The sequence below is a fragment of the Ranitomeya imitator genome, chromosome 10, assembly GCF_032444005.1.
Source record: "Ranitomeya imitator isolate aRanImi1 chromosome 10, aRanImi1.pri, whole genome shotgun sequence".
NCBI lineage: Eukaryota > Metazoa > Chordata > Amphibia > Anura > Dendrobatidae > Ranitomeya > Ranitomeya imitator.
In genome coordinates, this window is record NC_091291.1 from 123,291,871 (window position 1) to 123,309,485 (window position 17,615).

General features: G+C 42.3%; 1 protein-coding gene across 1 annotated transcript in view; it reads left to right on the forward strand.

Moving 5' to 3' along the window:
- Positions 1-17,615, forward strand: part of DRD2 (dopamine receptor D2) — a 376,262-nt gene that overhangs the window by 311,595 nt on the left and 47,052 nt on the right. Inside the window, exon 4 of the mRNA XM_069742861.1 lies at positions 5,351-5,487. Coding sequence (XP_069598962.1) covers positions 5,351-5,487 — 137 coding nt within the window. The remainder of the gene's footprint in view (positions 1-5,350; positions 5,488-17,615) is intronic.

Consider the following 17,615-nt stretch of genomic DNA (forward strand, 5'->3'; position numbering starts at 1 on the left):
CTGACTCTGATTGCTGTGATTGGTCCTGCTGCGTTTGCTGTCTAGACCCGTGTATCTGTATTCCCCTATTACCGTCTTGACTCAGTGTTTCCCTTTAGTGTGCAGACCCCCTGGTTTGACATGGCGTGTATCTTGACCTGTTTCTGTCCTTTGTCCATTGGCTTATCCGCTTACTGACCACCTGGCTTGTCTCTGACTGCAAGTTTGCTTATTCCTTTGGAACAGTGCTACAGTCGAGGATTTGACCCAGCTTGTTTGACTATTCTGCTGCCACCTGTGGTAGCCTCACTGCTGCACTGCAGGTCAGCTCTGCTTAAGTGCAGACCTGCTTCCTCTCTACTGCCATGTAGTGAAGCCTGAACCTACCTGCGTTGCAGCAGCATGACACTAGAAAGTCTTAATGCAATACCAAGAGACAGGTGTGTGTCTTGGGAGGCCTTATATAGGCCTAGAAAACACAACACATGAGAGCACACCAGGCTATTTGCAAAGCCTGACGTGGAGCAAAAAAAAAAAAATCTGTCAGATCAGGACAGGTGCGTAACAGTTTAAACCGATATTAGAAAAAAAAGGAATGTAAGAATGACCTAAAAATTAAACCCCAATGTTTAGTGAAAAAAAAGATGCAAAAATATTTGAAGATTCAAGCGAGAAAATTATTAAAGCCACAACAAGTGCATATAAGATAAAACCCGATAAATATACCTGGTCAGAAGTGGGGAAATGTCCCAGTCCTGAACTTTTTAGGATGGTGAGTGTAGCACATGTACAAGTGGAAGCTAGGATGGAAACCAAGGGAGAAGCAAAAATGAGAACTACATTTCCATAGTGGTGGAAATAGAGTGGACATTAGCGACAACGATCAGATAGGATCACGTATGGTCAGTATGATCGGGAAAGTGGACAATTTTAGACAGTACAATTGTAATTAAACAGAGTACAAACTTCATAAACTGCGTGATGGATAGAATATTCCTAGAAATAGTGTTTTCCCAATCCAGGCCCTTAATTTTAATTCCAGTACTGTTATCAGATTTGTAAAGATTCTGTCCTATTACGCAGAAAATATTTATAACGTGGATGGTATGTGCCGCATGAGTCAATGCTCTTTAAGAGCATTGATTTCCTACTTGCAGGCGCATGGATGTAATTTCCCTGGTGGAACGCCTAATACTGTGGAAATGTCATACATAAAGGATTGTGCCTGATGCTTTATGAATTATCATAACTAAGTTAAATATAATATGTTCTATATGAAAGCAGTAAAAGGAGGGACCTTTATGTACAGGGCATGTTAGAAATAAAAAGCTAAATCCACCCCCACAAGGACTGCAGCCACCAACATCTTGATATCTTTTAGCATATGGGCTTCTGGGCTTGGAAGGTTCGTGCCGCCATAGAACATGGTTACTTAGTAATATGAAAAGAAAGAGAAGCCATCAAATGTACCGGTTTCTAGTTGCTATGTCAAGAATTTATATGGCTACGTTCAGTAACAAGGCCAAATAAAGAAATTCAATGTTAGAATACCGTTGGTAAATTGCATTCCAATGATGATGCCCTTAGTGACCAGGCCAAATTTTTCAAATACGACCAGTGTCACTTCATGTGAACGCTTCAACAGAACTCACTGATTTTGAGATTGTTTTTTGTGACACATTGTGCTTTATGTTTATGATAAATTTATATTGATATTTTCTGCTTTTATTTCTAAAAATATCAGAAATGTGTCCAAAAATTCAAAAAACTAGCAATTTTCAAACTTTGAATGATTATTCCTTTAATCTAGACAGTCATATGAGATAAAATTGTCATAAAATAACATTTTCCTCATGTTAGCACCATTTTTAACCCCTTCACGACACGCGCCATACATGCACAGCACATGTCGTGTCTCTCCCTTTGATGTGGACACCGGCACTGAGCCCACATCATTCCTGGCACATGTTTTAAACAGCTGACATGGGCCCCTAACAGACGCAAGTGGAATCGTGATCCACCCACGGCTGTTAACCTGTTAAATGCTGCTGTCAGTCTCTGACAGCAGCATTTAATGTGATCGCTCTTGAAGCGTGTCACTAATCCCGCCTATCGGCACCCATTTCATATGACCGCAGGTCACCGATGGGTTGGCATGACAATCCTGGGTCTGCAGCAGATCCCTGGGATTGTCATTGCCAGATTGCTATGAGCACCACCCAGCGGTCGGCGCTCATAGCAAGTGAGCATTTCTGCCACACGAAGGCGATCTGATCATCGCCTGTATGTAGTAGAGCCAATCAGAAGATCGCAGCTTCTAGTCTCCCATGTAGACTATTGAAGCAAGAGCAAGAGGCTGCTGCATTTGCTGCCTCCACTTTTATATAGACTCTGATATTCCCTCTTGACTGGCTGCATTATACTATGCGATGCGGTAGTCATTATAGGGAAATCCGCACTTAGGTCATGTAAACCTTTTTGGCCAATACCATTTTCTGCAATGTGTAACAATTTGCCAGGCATATTTTTGGCAACTTTTTTTTTCTAGTTGAAAATTGGTGAAATTCACCAAGACCTGCAAATTTCAAAAAATTCATCTTGCATTCAATTTGAATTGAATGGATTTGCTCATCTCTACTGCCATCTCTAAAGAGCGAAGTTGGCTCTTATTTTCCATCTCTTGAATAATATTGTAGACAATCTTTCTGCAGTCTATACTTCTTAGCTTATATGAGCCTAGAGGCCTCCATGCAGATTAGACTGTCAGCCAAAGCAGCTCATATCGACAGGTTCAGATGACACCCTAATATACAGTCATGGCCAAAGTATTGGCACCCCTGAAATTATTCTAGAAATTGAAGTATTTCTTCCAGAAAATTATTGCAATTGCAGATGTTTTGTTATACACATATTTATTTCCTTAGTGTGTTTTGGAATAACTAAGACAAAAAATAGGGAAATGCCGTGCCCCCACGTAAGGGCAATGGGGTACTCGGTACTGGGTCCTTCAGTCCCCTCAGCGGGGATGTCACGGTGGCCTGACCCGGACCGTGGCCCTATGAGGGGTGCACAAAATAAAAGGGAGAGTTTGTAGATTAACGGTAGTGTTCGTGACGCCACCTGTGGTACTCGGTCAGGGTGACCGACGCTGCTTAGGGGTCCGCTGGGGTGATGGAATGGCAGCTAGATGGTATACCTTCCCACAGGTGAAGTATTTCCCCAGGGCTTCCCAGAAGTGTAGGTGGTGATGGTGGATGGTGCAAGGCGCGGTGAATAACAAGGACACAATGGGTACAGTCTCTTTACCTTTACTGAAGGCTTCGGCATCCACAGTCCAGAGTGCCGGATGACAGGGTAGACAGAGTCCGGCCGGTCTGGTGGCAATTCCAGAGTCCCCTTATCCAGGTGGAAATCAGTAGCCTTCCCCTTGCGCACAGTAACGTAGTAGGTCCCTACTTGCATTAGCTACCATAAGGTCCTCACTCTTGTTACTTCTCTCTCTCTGTCCCCCAGATGGATAGGACATAACCCGTATGACGGTGGTGGCCTAAGGCTATTTTATAGGGACCCTAGTGTCGCCCCTTCTCCGCGTTGCCACCTTGTCTGCTTAGGTGTTTAGGTCGGACAGCCAACTTGGAATCGACTGCCCTGCCTGTCTCTGAAGTAAAGCGTAGAGTCTATTACTCCCTCGGTGTTCCAGCCACCGGATCTGCACTTCAGGTGGAGGCAGCCTGCTTCTAGCTGGTCTCCCACTGGTGTTTTACTCCTGTTGCTATGACTTCTGTGCTCACTCACTACGGCACACTTCCTTTCGTGTCCTTTCTTAGGAGGCTGCCGCATGGGTTGCAGGCGCAGCTCCGTGTCCTTCTTTCCTTACTGAGCCTCAGATGTTCTTTCTTGTTCCTCTGCCTGACAGGAATTTCCTGGGCTGAGCCCAATCTGCTTCTCTCCTTCTCCTCCTCCTGACTCCAACTGACTGACTTCCTAACCAACCCACCAGTTTTACCCTTTGTGAGGAGTGGCCTAGTACATAGAACCCTTAGCTCCCCCTGGTGGACCGGCGTGTGAATTGTGTGTGTGGCTGTGATACCTGTCATGGTGAACTCCTTTGGTGCCATCAAACGTAACATCTCTCCCTCTGGTGGAAGAACGACATTACTGCAACGACCAGGACTCTGGGGCGCTGCAGAAAAAAGGCAATTGTACATAATTTTACACAAGATCCAAAAATGGGCCAGATAAAATTGTTGGCACCTTTTCAAAATTGTTGGTAAACAACTTTGTTTCTAACACGTGATGCTTGTTCAATGCTTGGTGTCAACCCTTTTGGCCATGATTCTATATGGGAGCGCCTGCCAATTGGTTCTAGAGGGAGATGTGAATTGGAAATGTCTGATTTCGAACTTCTGATGGCTTTGTTTATCCAGAGGTATGCCACCGGCAGAAATGTCTGTAAGGGCGTTGTCACAGAGAATACAGGACTGGTCGGCCATGTGAGCACTCCTGCGTATGGTAAAGTTGGCTGTCAGCTGAACAATTGGCTCGAGAACCCTTCAGCCATCAGGCATCAATGTGTATGGCCAGCTTAAGGAAACTTTTATTATTTATCAGTGTACCAAGTAGCTCTCCTCTGGAAGGGAGAACACTATCTGATAACAGTCAACCATGAAAAAGAGATACGCATCTGTTTCAATGCAAAAAAGGGCATTGGTTGGATGAATAGGATGCCTGTGAAACAGGTCTCATTAGAAGAGATCAATGAGAAGGCAAATAGCAAGAAACCTAACACTGCAGTCTACATAAAGGTGTATCTTTCTTTTGCAGAAGGATGAGATAGTTTTCTTCGTTCTAAATTTGCATCCCATGAAGCTTTGCTCATAAATAAGTCTCGATGCATAAGCTTGACCTATTCAATAAGAAAGATACAATACGAAGTGCTATTGGAAAATGGTGGCGTTATATTTATCAGTAAAAATTGACGGAGGAGTAGTGATGGGTGAACATGCTTGGGTAACGTCTTTTCCGAGCATGCTCGGTGTTATCCGATTATCTTGGCTGTGCTCGCTTGTATATTATGTTTGAGTCCCTGATGCTGCATGATATTCGGTTTTTAGACAGCTTAACCAGATGTGGGGATTCGGTAGCAAACAGGCAATCCCTGCATGTGCTCAGGCTGTCTAACAGCCGCAAATCATGCAACAGCACAGAATCGAACATAATATACAAGTACACCCGAGATACTCGAATAACACATGAGCATGCTCGGAAAAGACCAAGTACGTTCGCTTATCACTACAGAGGAGTTATAAAATGCCTTGCAAATGTTTTTCTTGCATACAGACTGCATATCTATAATGTGTGCTTGTTTTAGGTACACAGCAGTGGCAATGCCGATGCTCTACAACACACGTTACAGCTCCAAGCGCAGAGTGACGGTCATGATTACAGTAGTTTGGGTTTTATCCTTCGCAATCTCTTGTCCACTTCTCTTTGGACTAAATAACACTGGTGAGTATACAAAATTAAAATGAATACTTTGACTGTTCTTTTTTTGTAGGAATCATTTAGATGCTAGTGCCAAGCAAACAGAGAGGGAGGAAGAGACGTGATTGCCAGGGAACGTAAAGGGGCTTTGCAGCCAAAGTCATTTATTTCTGATTGACTAGGTAGGTGATAAATGCTAGATTCATCAGGATTGGATTGCTGGCACTCTCACCAATCTCTAGTTCTTGGCAGTTTCTGCTCTTTCAGCTGGAAAGTGATAAATGTTTGTGCCTGAAATGCACCATAAAAGAATTGTCTTATTGAGAGATCCAGTTTCCATGTTTTTTTTAGCACATGAACATCATTGATAAAGTTCCCTGTTTGGATTGAGAGGATGAGTTAAAATAATTGTCCACTGCTAACTTATTGATGACCTCTCCTTAGTATTAGATAGTATTGTAACAGTACTGGGTAATATTATTTATACTAAGGTCAATGATACGTCATCAATATTGGTGGAGGTCCCACACAACTGGCATCCCCACTGATGAGTAGTTATTGACTCTGATGTTGGTTGGATGTACAGTGCATGGATCTGGAACTTCATGGCTCCGTACACTGTGTAGTGGCCGTTCCTGGGAACTGTAGCTAGGCTCCAATTGAAGTGAATGGAAGAAGAGCTGAAGTACTCATGAATGACCACTACACAGTGTAAAACGCTGTGGTATCTGGCTCCGATCACGGTTTACATCACACCTGATTGGTGGGGTCCTGGGTTTCAGATCTCTACTGATCTGATACTGATTCCCTATCCTAAGGATAGGTCACCAACATGTCAGTCCCAGACAACCCCTTTATGTTCTTCTAATACACAATAACAAACTATAATTTGAGTGACCATTGTAAACATTATTACCTAGTGTTACATTTCTTATCAAATGTATAGAATTGTAAACAAGTGCAAATTATGTAGCAAAACAAAAATTTTCAAAAATTAATCCCAGCAAGGTTTTCACCATTTCAATTCTTACTTTTGAATGTTTGATAATGGTAAACGAGCTCTAAACATTGAATTATGATCGTCCGAAAGTCCAAATGTTCTCACATCTATCAGTTTTATGTAAATGCCAAGGTGTATAAATCCTGGACTCAGTGATGTAGCTAGGCTTTCCTTCACCTGTGGCAAAATATTCAAAGCACTACCTTCACTTGCACATCTAAAATCCCCCCCCAGTCAAAGTGACTTGTTGATGCCCCCACCCCATGACACAAATGTTCTCACATCTATCAGTGTTATGTAAATGCCAAGGTGTATAAATCCTGTACCCAGTGATGTAGGTAGGCTTTCCTTCACCTGTGGCAAAATATTCAAAGCACTACCTTCACTTGCACATCTAAAATCCCCCCCCCCAGTCAAAGTGACTTGTTGATGCCCCCACCCCATGACACTCAGCACCTAAGCACCTAGAGAACTAGATGACATCTTATCCCACTTTGCTACATTCCTGGTTGTAAATTTGGGGAAACATTTAAATTGTTAACTATTGAGCTATAGTTGGTAAAAAATGTAAAATCAGAACTATAGGTCTTCTTGGTCAATTTCCTATCGTAATGTGACAGATTGTAAAGTATCATTCTCGTTGACCATATTGCCTGTCCGACATTTTGACAGGTACACACAGTTGGATGGGATACGTGAAGCAAGAGACAGAAGCACTAATCCAACTAAGTGGTGCCGGCATGGGGTGCGTCATTCTATGCACACATCGGTGCTCCCATGATGCAATTGAGAGGTGCCAATGGGTTGCCATGATATTCAGGAGTCTTCTGAAGACCGCTGTGATTGTCATGACTGTTCTCTGGCAATTATAGGCATCCGTAACAGCTGTATATAACACAAGCAATGAGATGTTCACAGGCTAACTCCTCCAAAGTACAAAGAAATACAATTAAAAACTAAAAAAAAGTTTAAACAAATATGAAAAAAATTAAAAAGCATAAAAGTTCAAATCACCCTTTTTTTACCACATTTCAAAAAAAGATAATTAAAAAATACAAAAATACACATATGTTGTATTACCGCATTCAGAAAACTTAGATATTTAGAAATTATTAACCCAATCAGTAAACACTGTAAATTGGAAGGGGAAGGACTGGCACACTGTTCTATAAAAGAATTGTGTGCTCGAGGAAGGGTCTCGTGGCCCAGATTGATAGAGATGGGAACCTCAGCACCACAAAAGAAAATGAGACTGTAGGTCTTGCTGCAGTGTAAATTTATTTTGATCTGGCAAGGAGTCAAAAACAGATGTGGTACGTGATGAAGACTTGTTAGGCGAAACGTTTGTTCATGTGATTGCGGAATAAACTTTATCTTTTTGGCGATTGATCACCCTTGATTGGACGCTTCCTACCTGTTTATGTATCAATAAAAACATTGTCTCACACCGTAAAAAGTAAACCGTCGCACAGCTCCGTTGATTGAAAAATGACGACGATTTGGGTCTCTTGATGACACATTCCCCCAATTTTTTAATAAAAAATTTCAGATTTAATGTTTTCACCATTAAAATATTTTAAAAAAACCCAGGTTGTTTGGTATCGATGTAACAGTACTGATCAGAAGAATCATATTGTGAGGTCATTTTGACCACACACTGTACACTGAAAAACCAACTCCCCCCCCCCAAAAAAAAAATGTATTTTTCATATTTCATTGTACTTTTTTTCCCATTTTCCAGCACATTATGTGGTATAATGAATGGTGTTATTCAAAGTACAATTCATCCTTCATAAAACGAGCCCTTATGTGTCAATGTGGACAGAAAAATAAAAATTAGTTAGGGTTCTCGGATGAAGGGGAAAATAAAACGCAAATTGGACATGTTGGGATGGGGTTAAGTTAATTTGTTTATAAATGTTCTTTAAATTAAATAATCCTATTTCTGGGATGATGTTGGGTTAGGGTTAGGGTTAGGGTTTTAGGGTTAGGGTTAGGGTTGATGTTGGGTCAATAAAATGCTTTGAAAAAATTTCAATATCCAACTGCTGAAGAAAACGAAAAAAAATAAATAAAAACACCAATAAGGTCACACGCTATTCAATTTTATACCAACTGCTGGATTCCTGTGGCATGTTGGTCGTGAGAAATATTTTATTTTACATTTTTGTTTTTTTTTCTGTTTTTTTCCAGAAGTTGAGAACCCTCTTTTATTTGATCTTCTACTCAACGCTTCTCTATAGAGTAGGACATTACACTTTTAGTTGTTTTTGCATGACATGTTTTTTTGTGCGACTGAACAGAGACTTGACAGAGCATAAGGAAATATATCACCTTGAAGCGTCATAAATAGATGACAGTCCTATGTCAAAGGAAGGAAAACAGGTAACCCTGCATATATATGCCATACACCTTTTTAGTATTCAACATGGATGTCTGCAAATCTAAAACTCCCCTGTTGCAAAAATGGCAAAATACATGGCATGCTAAAAATGACCGACGTCATAATCCCCAAAAAACGCAATAGGGAGTCTAAAATAAAAGCTATATAAGCAAATATACAATATATGTATTTTATTGATATAGGATATACTGAATGGATAAATACACTTTTGAATTGTATTCCAGGTAAACACAAATCTTTGCAAAAATACAATAACATTTTTCACTTTTTTCAAATGGAACCGGCAATATATTACCGGCAGAATAGCTGCCTGAGTGATAATAAAGACAAGTAATTAGAAATCCCCGGGGCTGTTACTATTATCTATTTTTATAAAATGATAGACTTTTATTTTCCCACAAGCGAAATGTCAAAACGGATTTATTGATGAAGCAATCCAGATTAAATATTGAAGACAAGCGAAATAGTCAGTGGATGGTAGACCAATATATGCTGCTTTGGAAGCAGCGACAGTGTTAAATTTAGAGAGCTTGGGCATAACAGAGAAACATACCAATTAATAACATGCAGTAAATCCAGCACAATTACATAATTGCTCAGGTTTTTCCTGCACCGTTAGGCTACGTTCCCACAATGAGCTTTTGGTGAGTTTTTAATATTTCTGCAACCATTAAGCACTTCCTTTTTACAAAAAAAAAATGCAGTGTAAAAAAAACTCAATGAGTGCTCATTGTGGGGCAGTAGCCTTAATGCACACCAGGCGTTCAAAGTACTACGGGAAATAATTTATTAGGAGAAAACTGGAAGACAATAGTGCAAATGTTACACTGTGAAGATCTTAGTTAGGGGAGAGGTGCCTCAAACTGTCCCTGGAACTGGAACCCTAGCTATCCCTGTCCCAGGGGTACTCTTGATGGTAGAGAGGCCTGAGTCTCCCACCTCACTATGCTTCTGTTAAGTTAATCCCTGGTCTGTCCCCTCCCCAACCTCAAGGAGAATAGGACAGAAATGTATATGTGAACAAGACACAAAGACTAAACAGGGATAACAGAAACCCAGTATCAAACAAAAGCACCAACGAACAGTAAGGAAGAGGATAGGGACAGGGAGGAATAAACTAAATAGGAAATACGGACCAGGAGATAAACACACACGTACAACAAAACATCTCTAACAACAACGTCTCTACAAAACACTTTGCTTAAGCACACTGCACAGGAAGACTAATCACCAAAATTAACAATAAACTTCTATTCAGCACAGAGTCTCCTAAGAGCATGGAAGCAGCAGGGCTTTCACTGGCAAGACAGAGCAGGTCTGGCCAGGTTTTATAGGAAGTTAACAGCCACATCAGAAGCAGCTGAAATGGAGCCGCATGTTTCTGACCAGCATAGAAAGGTTTGTTAACCTGTCCAGCACCAAAGGAAACCAAATTCATTTAGTATGAAATCCAAACACACAGGCTAAATGGAATATCTGCGATTCAAAATACGCAGTGATCTTCTACCCCAAGACCTCCCAGGCTGGCACGACATACTCAGAACAAAACAAAGGGTCTTATCCAGATATAGGATATGAGAAATATACACCATATGATGGAAAAAGAGATCCAGGAGTCGATGTTTTGAAAATCGTAGTTTTATTAGTAGTGTTGAGCGATACCTTCCGATATTCAAAGGTATCGGTTTGTATTGGCCGATATCCAAAAAATATCGGATATCGCCGATACCGATACCCGATACCAATGCAAGTCAATGGGACACAAATATCGGAAGGTATCCTGGATTGTTCCCATGGTCTGAAGGAGAGGAAACTCTCCTTCAGGTCCTGGGATCCATATTCATGTAAAAAATAAAGAATAAAAATAAAAAATATGGATATACTCACCCCTCCGAAGGACCCTGGCTGTCACCGCTGCGAGCGTCTGCCTCCGTCCCTAAGAATGCAGTGAGTGAAGGACCTTCGATGACGTTGTGGTCAGGTGACCGGTCACCTGACCGCTCACGTGACCGTGACATCATCAAAGGTCCTTCACTCACTGCATTCTTAGGAACGGAGGCAGACGCTCGCAGCGGTGACAGCCAGGGTTCGCCAGAGGGGTAAGTATAGCCATATTTTTTATTTTTATTCTTTATTTTTTACATGAATATGGATCCCAGGGCCTGAAGGAGAGTCTCCTCTCCTCCAGACCCTGGGAACCATACGCACCGCACACGCCGATTCCAATTTCCGATATCACAAAAATATCGGAACTCGGTATCGGAATTCCAATACAGCAAATATCAGCCGATACCCGATACTTGCAGTATCGGAATGCTCAACACTATTTATTAGTTAATATGTTTAACCCCTTAGCGACCGCCGATACGCCTTTTAACGGCGGCCGCTAAGGGTACTTAAACCACAGCGCCGTTAATTAACGGCGCTGTGGAAAAAGTGTATAGCGCCCCCCACAGGCCGATTTTCTCCGGGGTCTCGGCTGCCGAGGGTAGCCGAGACCCCAGAGAACATGATTCGGGGTTTTTTTAACCCTCCCCGCATTTGCGATCGCCGGTAATTAACCGTTTACCGGCGATCGCAAAAAAAAAAAAGCGATCTCTTTTTAATTTCTCTGTCCTCTGATGTGATCGCACATCGGAGGACAGGGAAAAGGGGTCCCAGATGGCCCCCCAATACTCACCTAGCTCCCCCGATGCTCCTCGTGTCTCCCGGTGGGCGCCGCCATCTTCAAAATGGCGGGCGCATGCGCAGTGCGTCCGCCGGCCGGCACCGGGAGAATCTTTGGGGTCTCGGCTGCCTGGGGTAGCCGAGACCCCAAAGAGCATGATCGGGGGTCGGTTTTAGCGACCCCTGTTTTGCGATCGCCGGTAATTAACTGTTTACCGGCGACCGCAAAAAAAAAAAAAAAAGTAAAGTGTAATTCTTTGTCCTCTGATGTGATCGCACATCAGAGGACAGAGAAATAGGGGGATTCGGGGACCCTAGCATACTCACCTAGGTCCCTGGATCCTCTTGCTGCTCCTCCTGGCCGCCGGCAGAAGAACATGGCGGACGCATGCCCAGTGCGCCCGCCATCTGTCTCCATCTGCCGGCCGGCAGGAGAACAGCGGTTAGGGCTAAAATTAGGGTTAGGGGTAGGGTTAGGGTTAGGGGTAGGGTTAGGGGTAGGGTTAGGGTTAGGGTTAGGGTTAGGGGTAGGGTAGGGTTAGGGCTAGGGTTAGGTTAGGGGTAGGATTACGGCTAGGGTTAGGTTAGGGGTAGGGTTAGGTTAGGGGTAGGGTTAGGGGTAGGGGTAGGGTTAGGGTTAGGGGTAGGTTAGGGGTAGGGTTAGGTTAGGGGTAGGGTTAGGGGTAGGGTTAGGTTAGGGTTAAGGGTAGGGTTAGGGGTAGAGTTAGGGGTAGGGTTAGGGGTAGGGTTAGGGGTAGGGTTACGGCTAGGGTTAGGTTAGGGGTAGGGTTAGGTTAGGGGTAGGGTTAGGTTAGGGGTAGGGTTGGGGCTAAATTTAGGGTTAGGGTTGGGGCTAAATTTAGGGTTGGGGCTAAATTTAGGTTTAGGCTTCTTTCACACTTACGTCGGTACGGGGCCGTCGCAATGCGTCGGCCCGACATACCGATGCACGTTGTGAAAATTGTGCACAACGTGGGCAGCAGCTGTAGTTTTTCAACACATCCGCTGCCCAATCTATGTCCTGGGGAGGAGGGGGCGGAGTTACGGCCACGCATGCGCGGTCAGAAATGGCGGATGCGACGTACAAAAAAAGTTTCATTGAACGTTTTTTTGTGCCGACGCTCCGCCAAAACACAACTGATCCAGTGCACGACGGACGCGACGTGTGGCCATCCGTCACGATCCGTCGGCAATACTATGGGCAAAAAACGCATCCTGCGGGCACATTTGCAGGATCCGTTTCTTGTCCAAAACGACGGATTGCGACGGAATGCCAAACGACGCAAGTGTGAAAGTAGCCTTAGGGCTAGGGTTAGGGTTGGGGCTAAAGTTAGGGCTAGGGTTGGGGCTAAAGTTAGGGTTAGAGCTGGGATTAGGTTTAGGGTTTGGATTAGGGTTGGTATTAGGGTTAGGGTTGGCATTAGGGTTACGCTTGGGATTAGGGTTAGGTTTGGGATTAGGGTTAAGGTTAGGGTTGTGATTAGGGGTGTATTGGGATTAGGGTTAGGTTTGAGGTTAGGGTTGAGATTAGGATTAGGGGTGTGTTGGATTTAGGGTTTTGATTAGGGTTATGGTTAGGGTTGACATTAGGGTTGTTTTGGGGTAAGGGTTGTGATTATGGTTAGGGTTAGTGATTAGGATTATGGATCAGGTTGGGATTAGGGTTAGGGGTGTGTTGGGGTTAGGGTTGGAGCTAGAATTGGGGGGTTTCCACTGTTTAGGTACATCAGGGGGTCTCCAAACACGACAGCCAATTTTGCGCTCAAAAAGTCAAATGGTGCTCCCTCCCTTCTGAGCTCTGCCGTGCGCCCAAACAGTGGGTTACCCCCACATATGGGGCATCAGCGTACTCGGGATAAATTGGACAACAACTTCTGTGGTCCAATTTCTCTTGTTACCCTTGTGAAAATAAAAACTTGGGGGCTACAAAATCTTTTTTGTGAAAAAAATAATATTTTTTATTTTCACGACTCTGCATTCTAAACTTCTGTGAAGCACTTGGGCATTCAAAGTTCTCACCACACATCTAGATAAGTTCCTTGGGGGGTCTAGTTTCCAAAATGGGGTCACTTGTGGAGGGTTTCTACTGGTTAGGTACATCAGGGGCTCTGCAAATGCAACATAATACCCGCAGACCATTCTATCAAAGTCTGCATTCCAAAACGGCGCTCCTTCCTTCCGAGCTCTGCCGTGCGCCCAAACAGTGGTTTACCCCCACATATGGGGTACCAGCATACTCAAGACAAATTGGACAACAACTTTTGGGGTCCAATTTCTCTTGTTACCCTTGTAAAAATAAAAACTTGTGGGCTACAATATCTTTTTTGTGGAAAAAAAAAATATTTTTTATTTTCACGGCTCTGCATTATAAACTTCTGTGAAGCACTTGGGCATTCAAAGTTCTCACCACACATCTAGATAAGTTCCATGGGGGGTCTAGTTTCCAAAATGGGGTCACTTGTGGGGGATTTCTACTGTTTAGGCACATCAGGGGCTCTCCAAACGCGACATGGCGTCCGATCTCAATTCCAGCCAATTCTACATTGAAAAAATAAAACGGCACTCCTTCTCTTCCAAGCTCTGCGGTGCGCCCTAACAGTGGTTTACCCCCACATATTGGGTATCAGCGTACTCAGGAGAAATTGCACAACAACTTTTGTGGTCTAATTTCTCCTGTTACCCTTGTGAAAATAAAAATTTGTGGGCAAAAAGATCATTTTTGTAGAAAAAATGCGATTTTTTTTTTTTCACGGCTCTACGTTATAAACTTCTGTGAAGCACATGGGGGTTCAAAGTGCTCGCCACACATCTAGATAAGTTCCTTAAGGGGTCTAGTTTCCAAAATGGTGTCACTTGTGGGGGGTTTCCACTGTTTAGGCACATCAGGGGCTCTCCAAACGCGACATGGCGTCCAATCTCAATTCCAGCCAATTCTACATTGAAAAAGTAAAACGGCGCTCCTTCACTTCCAAGCTCTGCGGTGCGCCCAAACAGTGGTTTACCCTCACATATGGGGTATCGACGTGTTCAGGAGAAATCGCACAACAACTTTTGTGGTCTAATTTCTCCTGTTACCCTTGTGAAAATAAGAATTTGTGGGCGAAAAATCATTTTTGTGTAAACAAAAGCGATTTTTTATTTTCACGGCTCTACGTTATAAACTTCTGTGAAGCACTTGGGGGTTGAAAGTGCTTGCCACACATCTAGATAAGTTCCTTAAGGGGTCTAGTTTCCAAAATGGTGTCACTTGTGGGGAGTTTCCACTGTTTAGGCACATCAGGGGCTCTCTAAACGTGACATGGCGTCCGATCTCAATTCCAGCCAATTCTGCATTGAAAAAGTCAAACGGCGCTCCTTCACTTCTAAGTTCTGCGGTGCGCCCTAACAGTGGTTTACCTCCACATATGGGGTATTGGCGTATTCAGGAGAAATTGCATAACAAAATTTATGGTTACATTTCTGTTTTTACACTTGTGAAAATAAAAAAAATGGTTCTGAATTAAGATGTTTGCAAAAAAAAGTTAAATGTTCATTTTTTCCTTCCACATTGTTTCAGTTCCTGTGAAGCACGTAAAGGGTTAATAAACTTCTTGAATGTGGTTTTGAGAACCTTGAGGGGTGTAGTTTTTAGAATGGTGTCACACTTGGTTATTTTATATCATATAGACCCCTCAAAATGACTTCAAATGTGATGTGGTCCCTAAAAAAAAATGGTATTGTAAAAATGAGAAATTGCTGGTCAACTTTTAACCCTTATAACTCCATAACAAAAAAAAATTTTGTTTCCAAAATTGTGCTGATGTAAAGTAGACATGTGGGAAATGTTATTTATTAACTATTTTTCGTGACATATCTCTCTGATTTAAGGGCATAAAAATACAAAGTTTGAAAATTGCAAAATTTTAAAAATTTTCGCCATATTTCCGTTTTTTTCATAAATAATCGCAAGTAATATCGAAGAAATGTTACCACTAACATGAAGTACAATATGTCACGAAAAAACAATCTCAGAATCAGTGGGATCCGTTGAAGCGTTCCAGAGTTATAACCTCATAAAGTGACAGTGGTCAGAATTGCAAAAATTGGCTCGGTCATTAAGTACCAAATTGGCTCTGTCACTAAGGGGTTAACCTTCATCAGGCTGCATAATTTTACAACGTTAACAGGCTGCAGAGGTACAATTGTACCTTTATATATATTTTATTGAAATTTGGCCAATATATTCTGGACCAAAACTGCAGAGATGTCACCAAATTTCAGCCCTCTACGGCTTTTCGAAAAAAAAAGTTATTGCAATTTTAAAACGGAATAGTTACAATTGTACCTACTCAGCCGGACGAAGGTTAAAAGTTCACAGAAATTTTCTTCAGGACAAAACCACATTCCCACCACAAAACCACATTTGAAACACGTTGACTAATAAAACCAACATATCGACTACTTTTCCATCATATGGTGTCTCAGGCAGGGCAATTAAAGATCCAACCTCTATGGTTTTCCCTTCCATTAAAGGGAACAATTTGGAAGGGACCTTTTTACCCATTTTATCTTGAAATCTGGGCTCTAAGGGGTTAGTTTTCTCCTTGTGGGGAGTGACATGCTAGGTCTGGCATGCCAGTATGAGGAGGCTTAATCGCCTTGCATGCTCCCTCTGGGAAATTGAATATGCAAATTGTCTCTTCAGAAAGGAAGAAGACTAGAACTCTATAGCTCCACCTATTGGAAGTAGCTATCTTACAAGTCAATATCGACCTTTTAGCAAGCCTTGCAAATATAACTTAGGTTAAAAGCCAAATCGAAATCTCAATTTTCAGACATGGTGTTTCGATGTCACCCAGCCAAATCAGATCTCATATTTTGGAAAGATGAAGAGCAATACCACGAAACATCGTGTCTGCAAATTGAGATCCTTATTTGGCTTTTATCCTAAGTCATATTGCAAGGCTCGATAAAGGTTTAATATTGACTTTTAGGATCGCTGCTTCCAACAGGTGGCACAAGAGTTCAACACATCTTGAAATCTGCAAAGTATTCCAACTCAATGCAAATCAAATTCTGGTTCAATTTTTAGGAATTTGTTTGACCTGACGAAACGGAACAATTTACAATTCAGTTTGTGTGAATTGCTTATGATGACTCTCATTGTGCACATTGAAGATGGTATCAGCGCAAGAAGGCGTACATGACCTCAGGCATGGCTGGGCAGAGTCACCTATAATATTACGCATGATACAAATAATAAATAGATTCCGTGCTCTAAGTAAAAAATAAATATCAAAATTACATGTAAAATACACAGGGTATACAGCTGACAGGCTTTTGATAACAAAAAAAAAGTAAAAGCAGTCCCATCGCGAAAAGGTGTACCCAATTAGGGTCGTCCGTAACTTTAGTATTCCATCTCGCTATGTGCCTGGAGGCCTCAAAATAGATGGGGGCAGAGAAGGACCTGGGCCTGACCATTTTACACCCGCCCATGGAAAACTAAAAAAAAAAGTTGAACAGCTCCAAAGAGGAGGAAGGGGGTGGCACAGCCATGATGCCTTGCAGCTATCAGATCACATGGTATAGCACAGCCAATCTAAAAAGAGACTATTCTAGCCTGTATAAAAGCAGAGGCAGGGAATACAGCAGCTATTCTGTGTTGAATCTGGATAGTGGGAAGACATCACAGTTTAGCCATAGAGATAAGGAGAAAAAGACATAAAATAATGAATAAACTATACGGATAATGTGTGTAACAGCACAGCCGTAAAGAACAGTTGCCAACTGGTTAGCCATAGCCATATATGTTGAGGTCACTTTGGCATTATGAAGGCTTTGATTGTGATAAAAAGCTTGAAAGGGTTGGATACAGTCATAGAAGACCTCAGAGTGTTACACACATCTTTTAAAGGCAATTATAGGCTTTGAGGTACTTTTGGTTCTCTGCGGATATATTAACTGAACATTTGATTTTTTTTTTTTTTTAAATTGCTAAGTTGGTGAATTTGAAATTCAAAAACTTGCTCATCTCTAGTATTCAATAATGATGCTGTTATGGTGGAAATACTTCATCCTGCTTCCCAGAACCCATTGTTT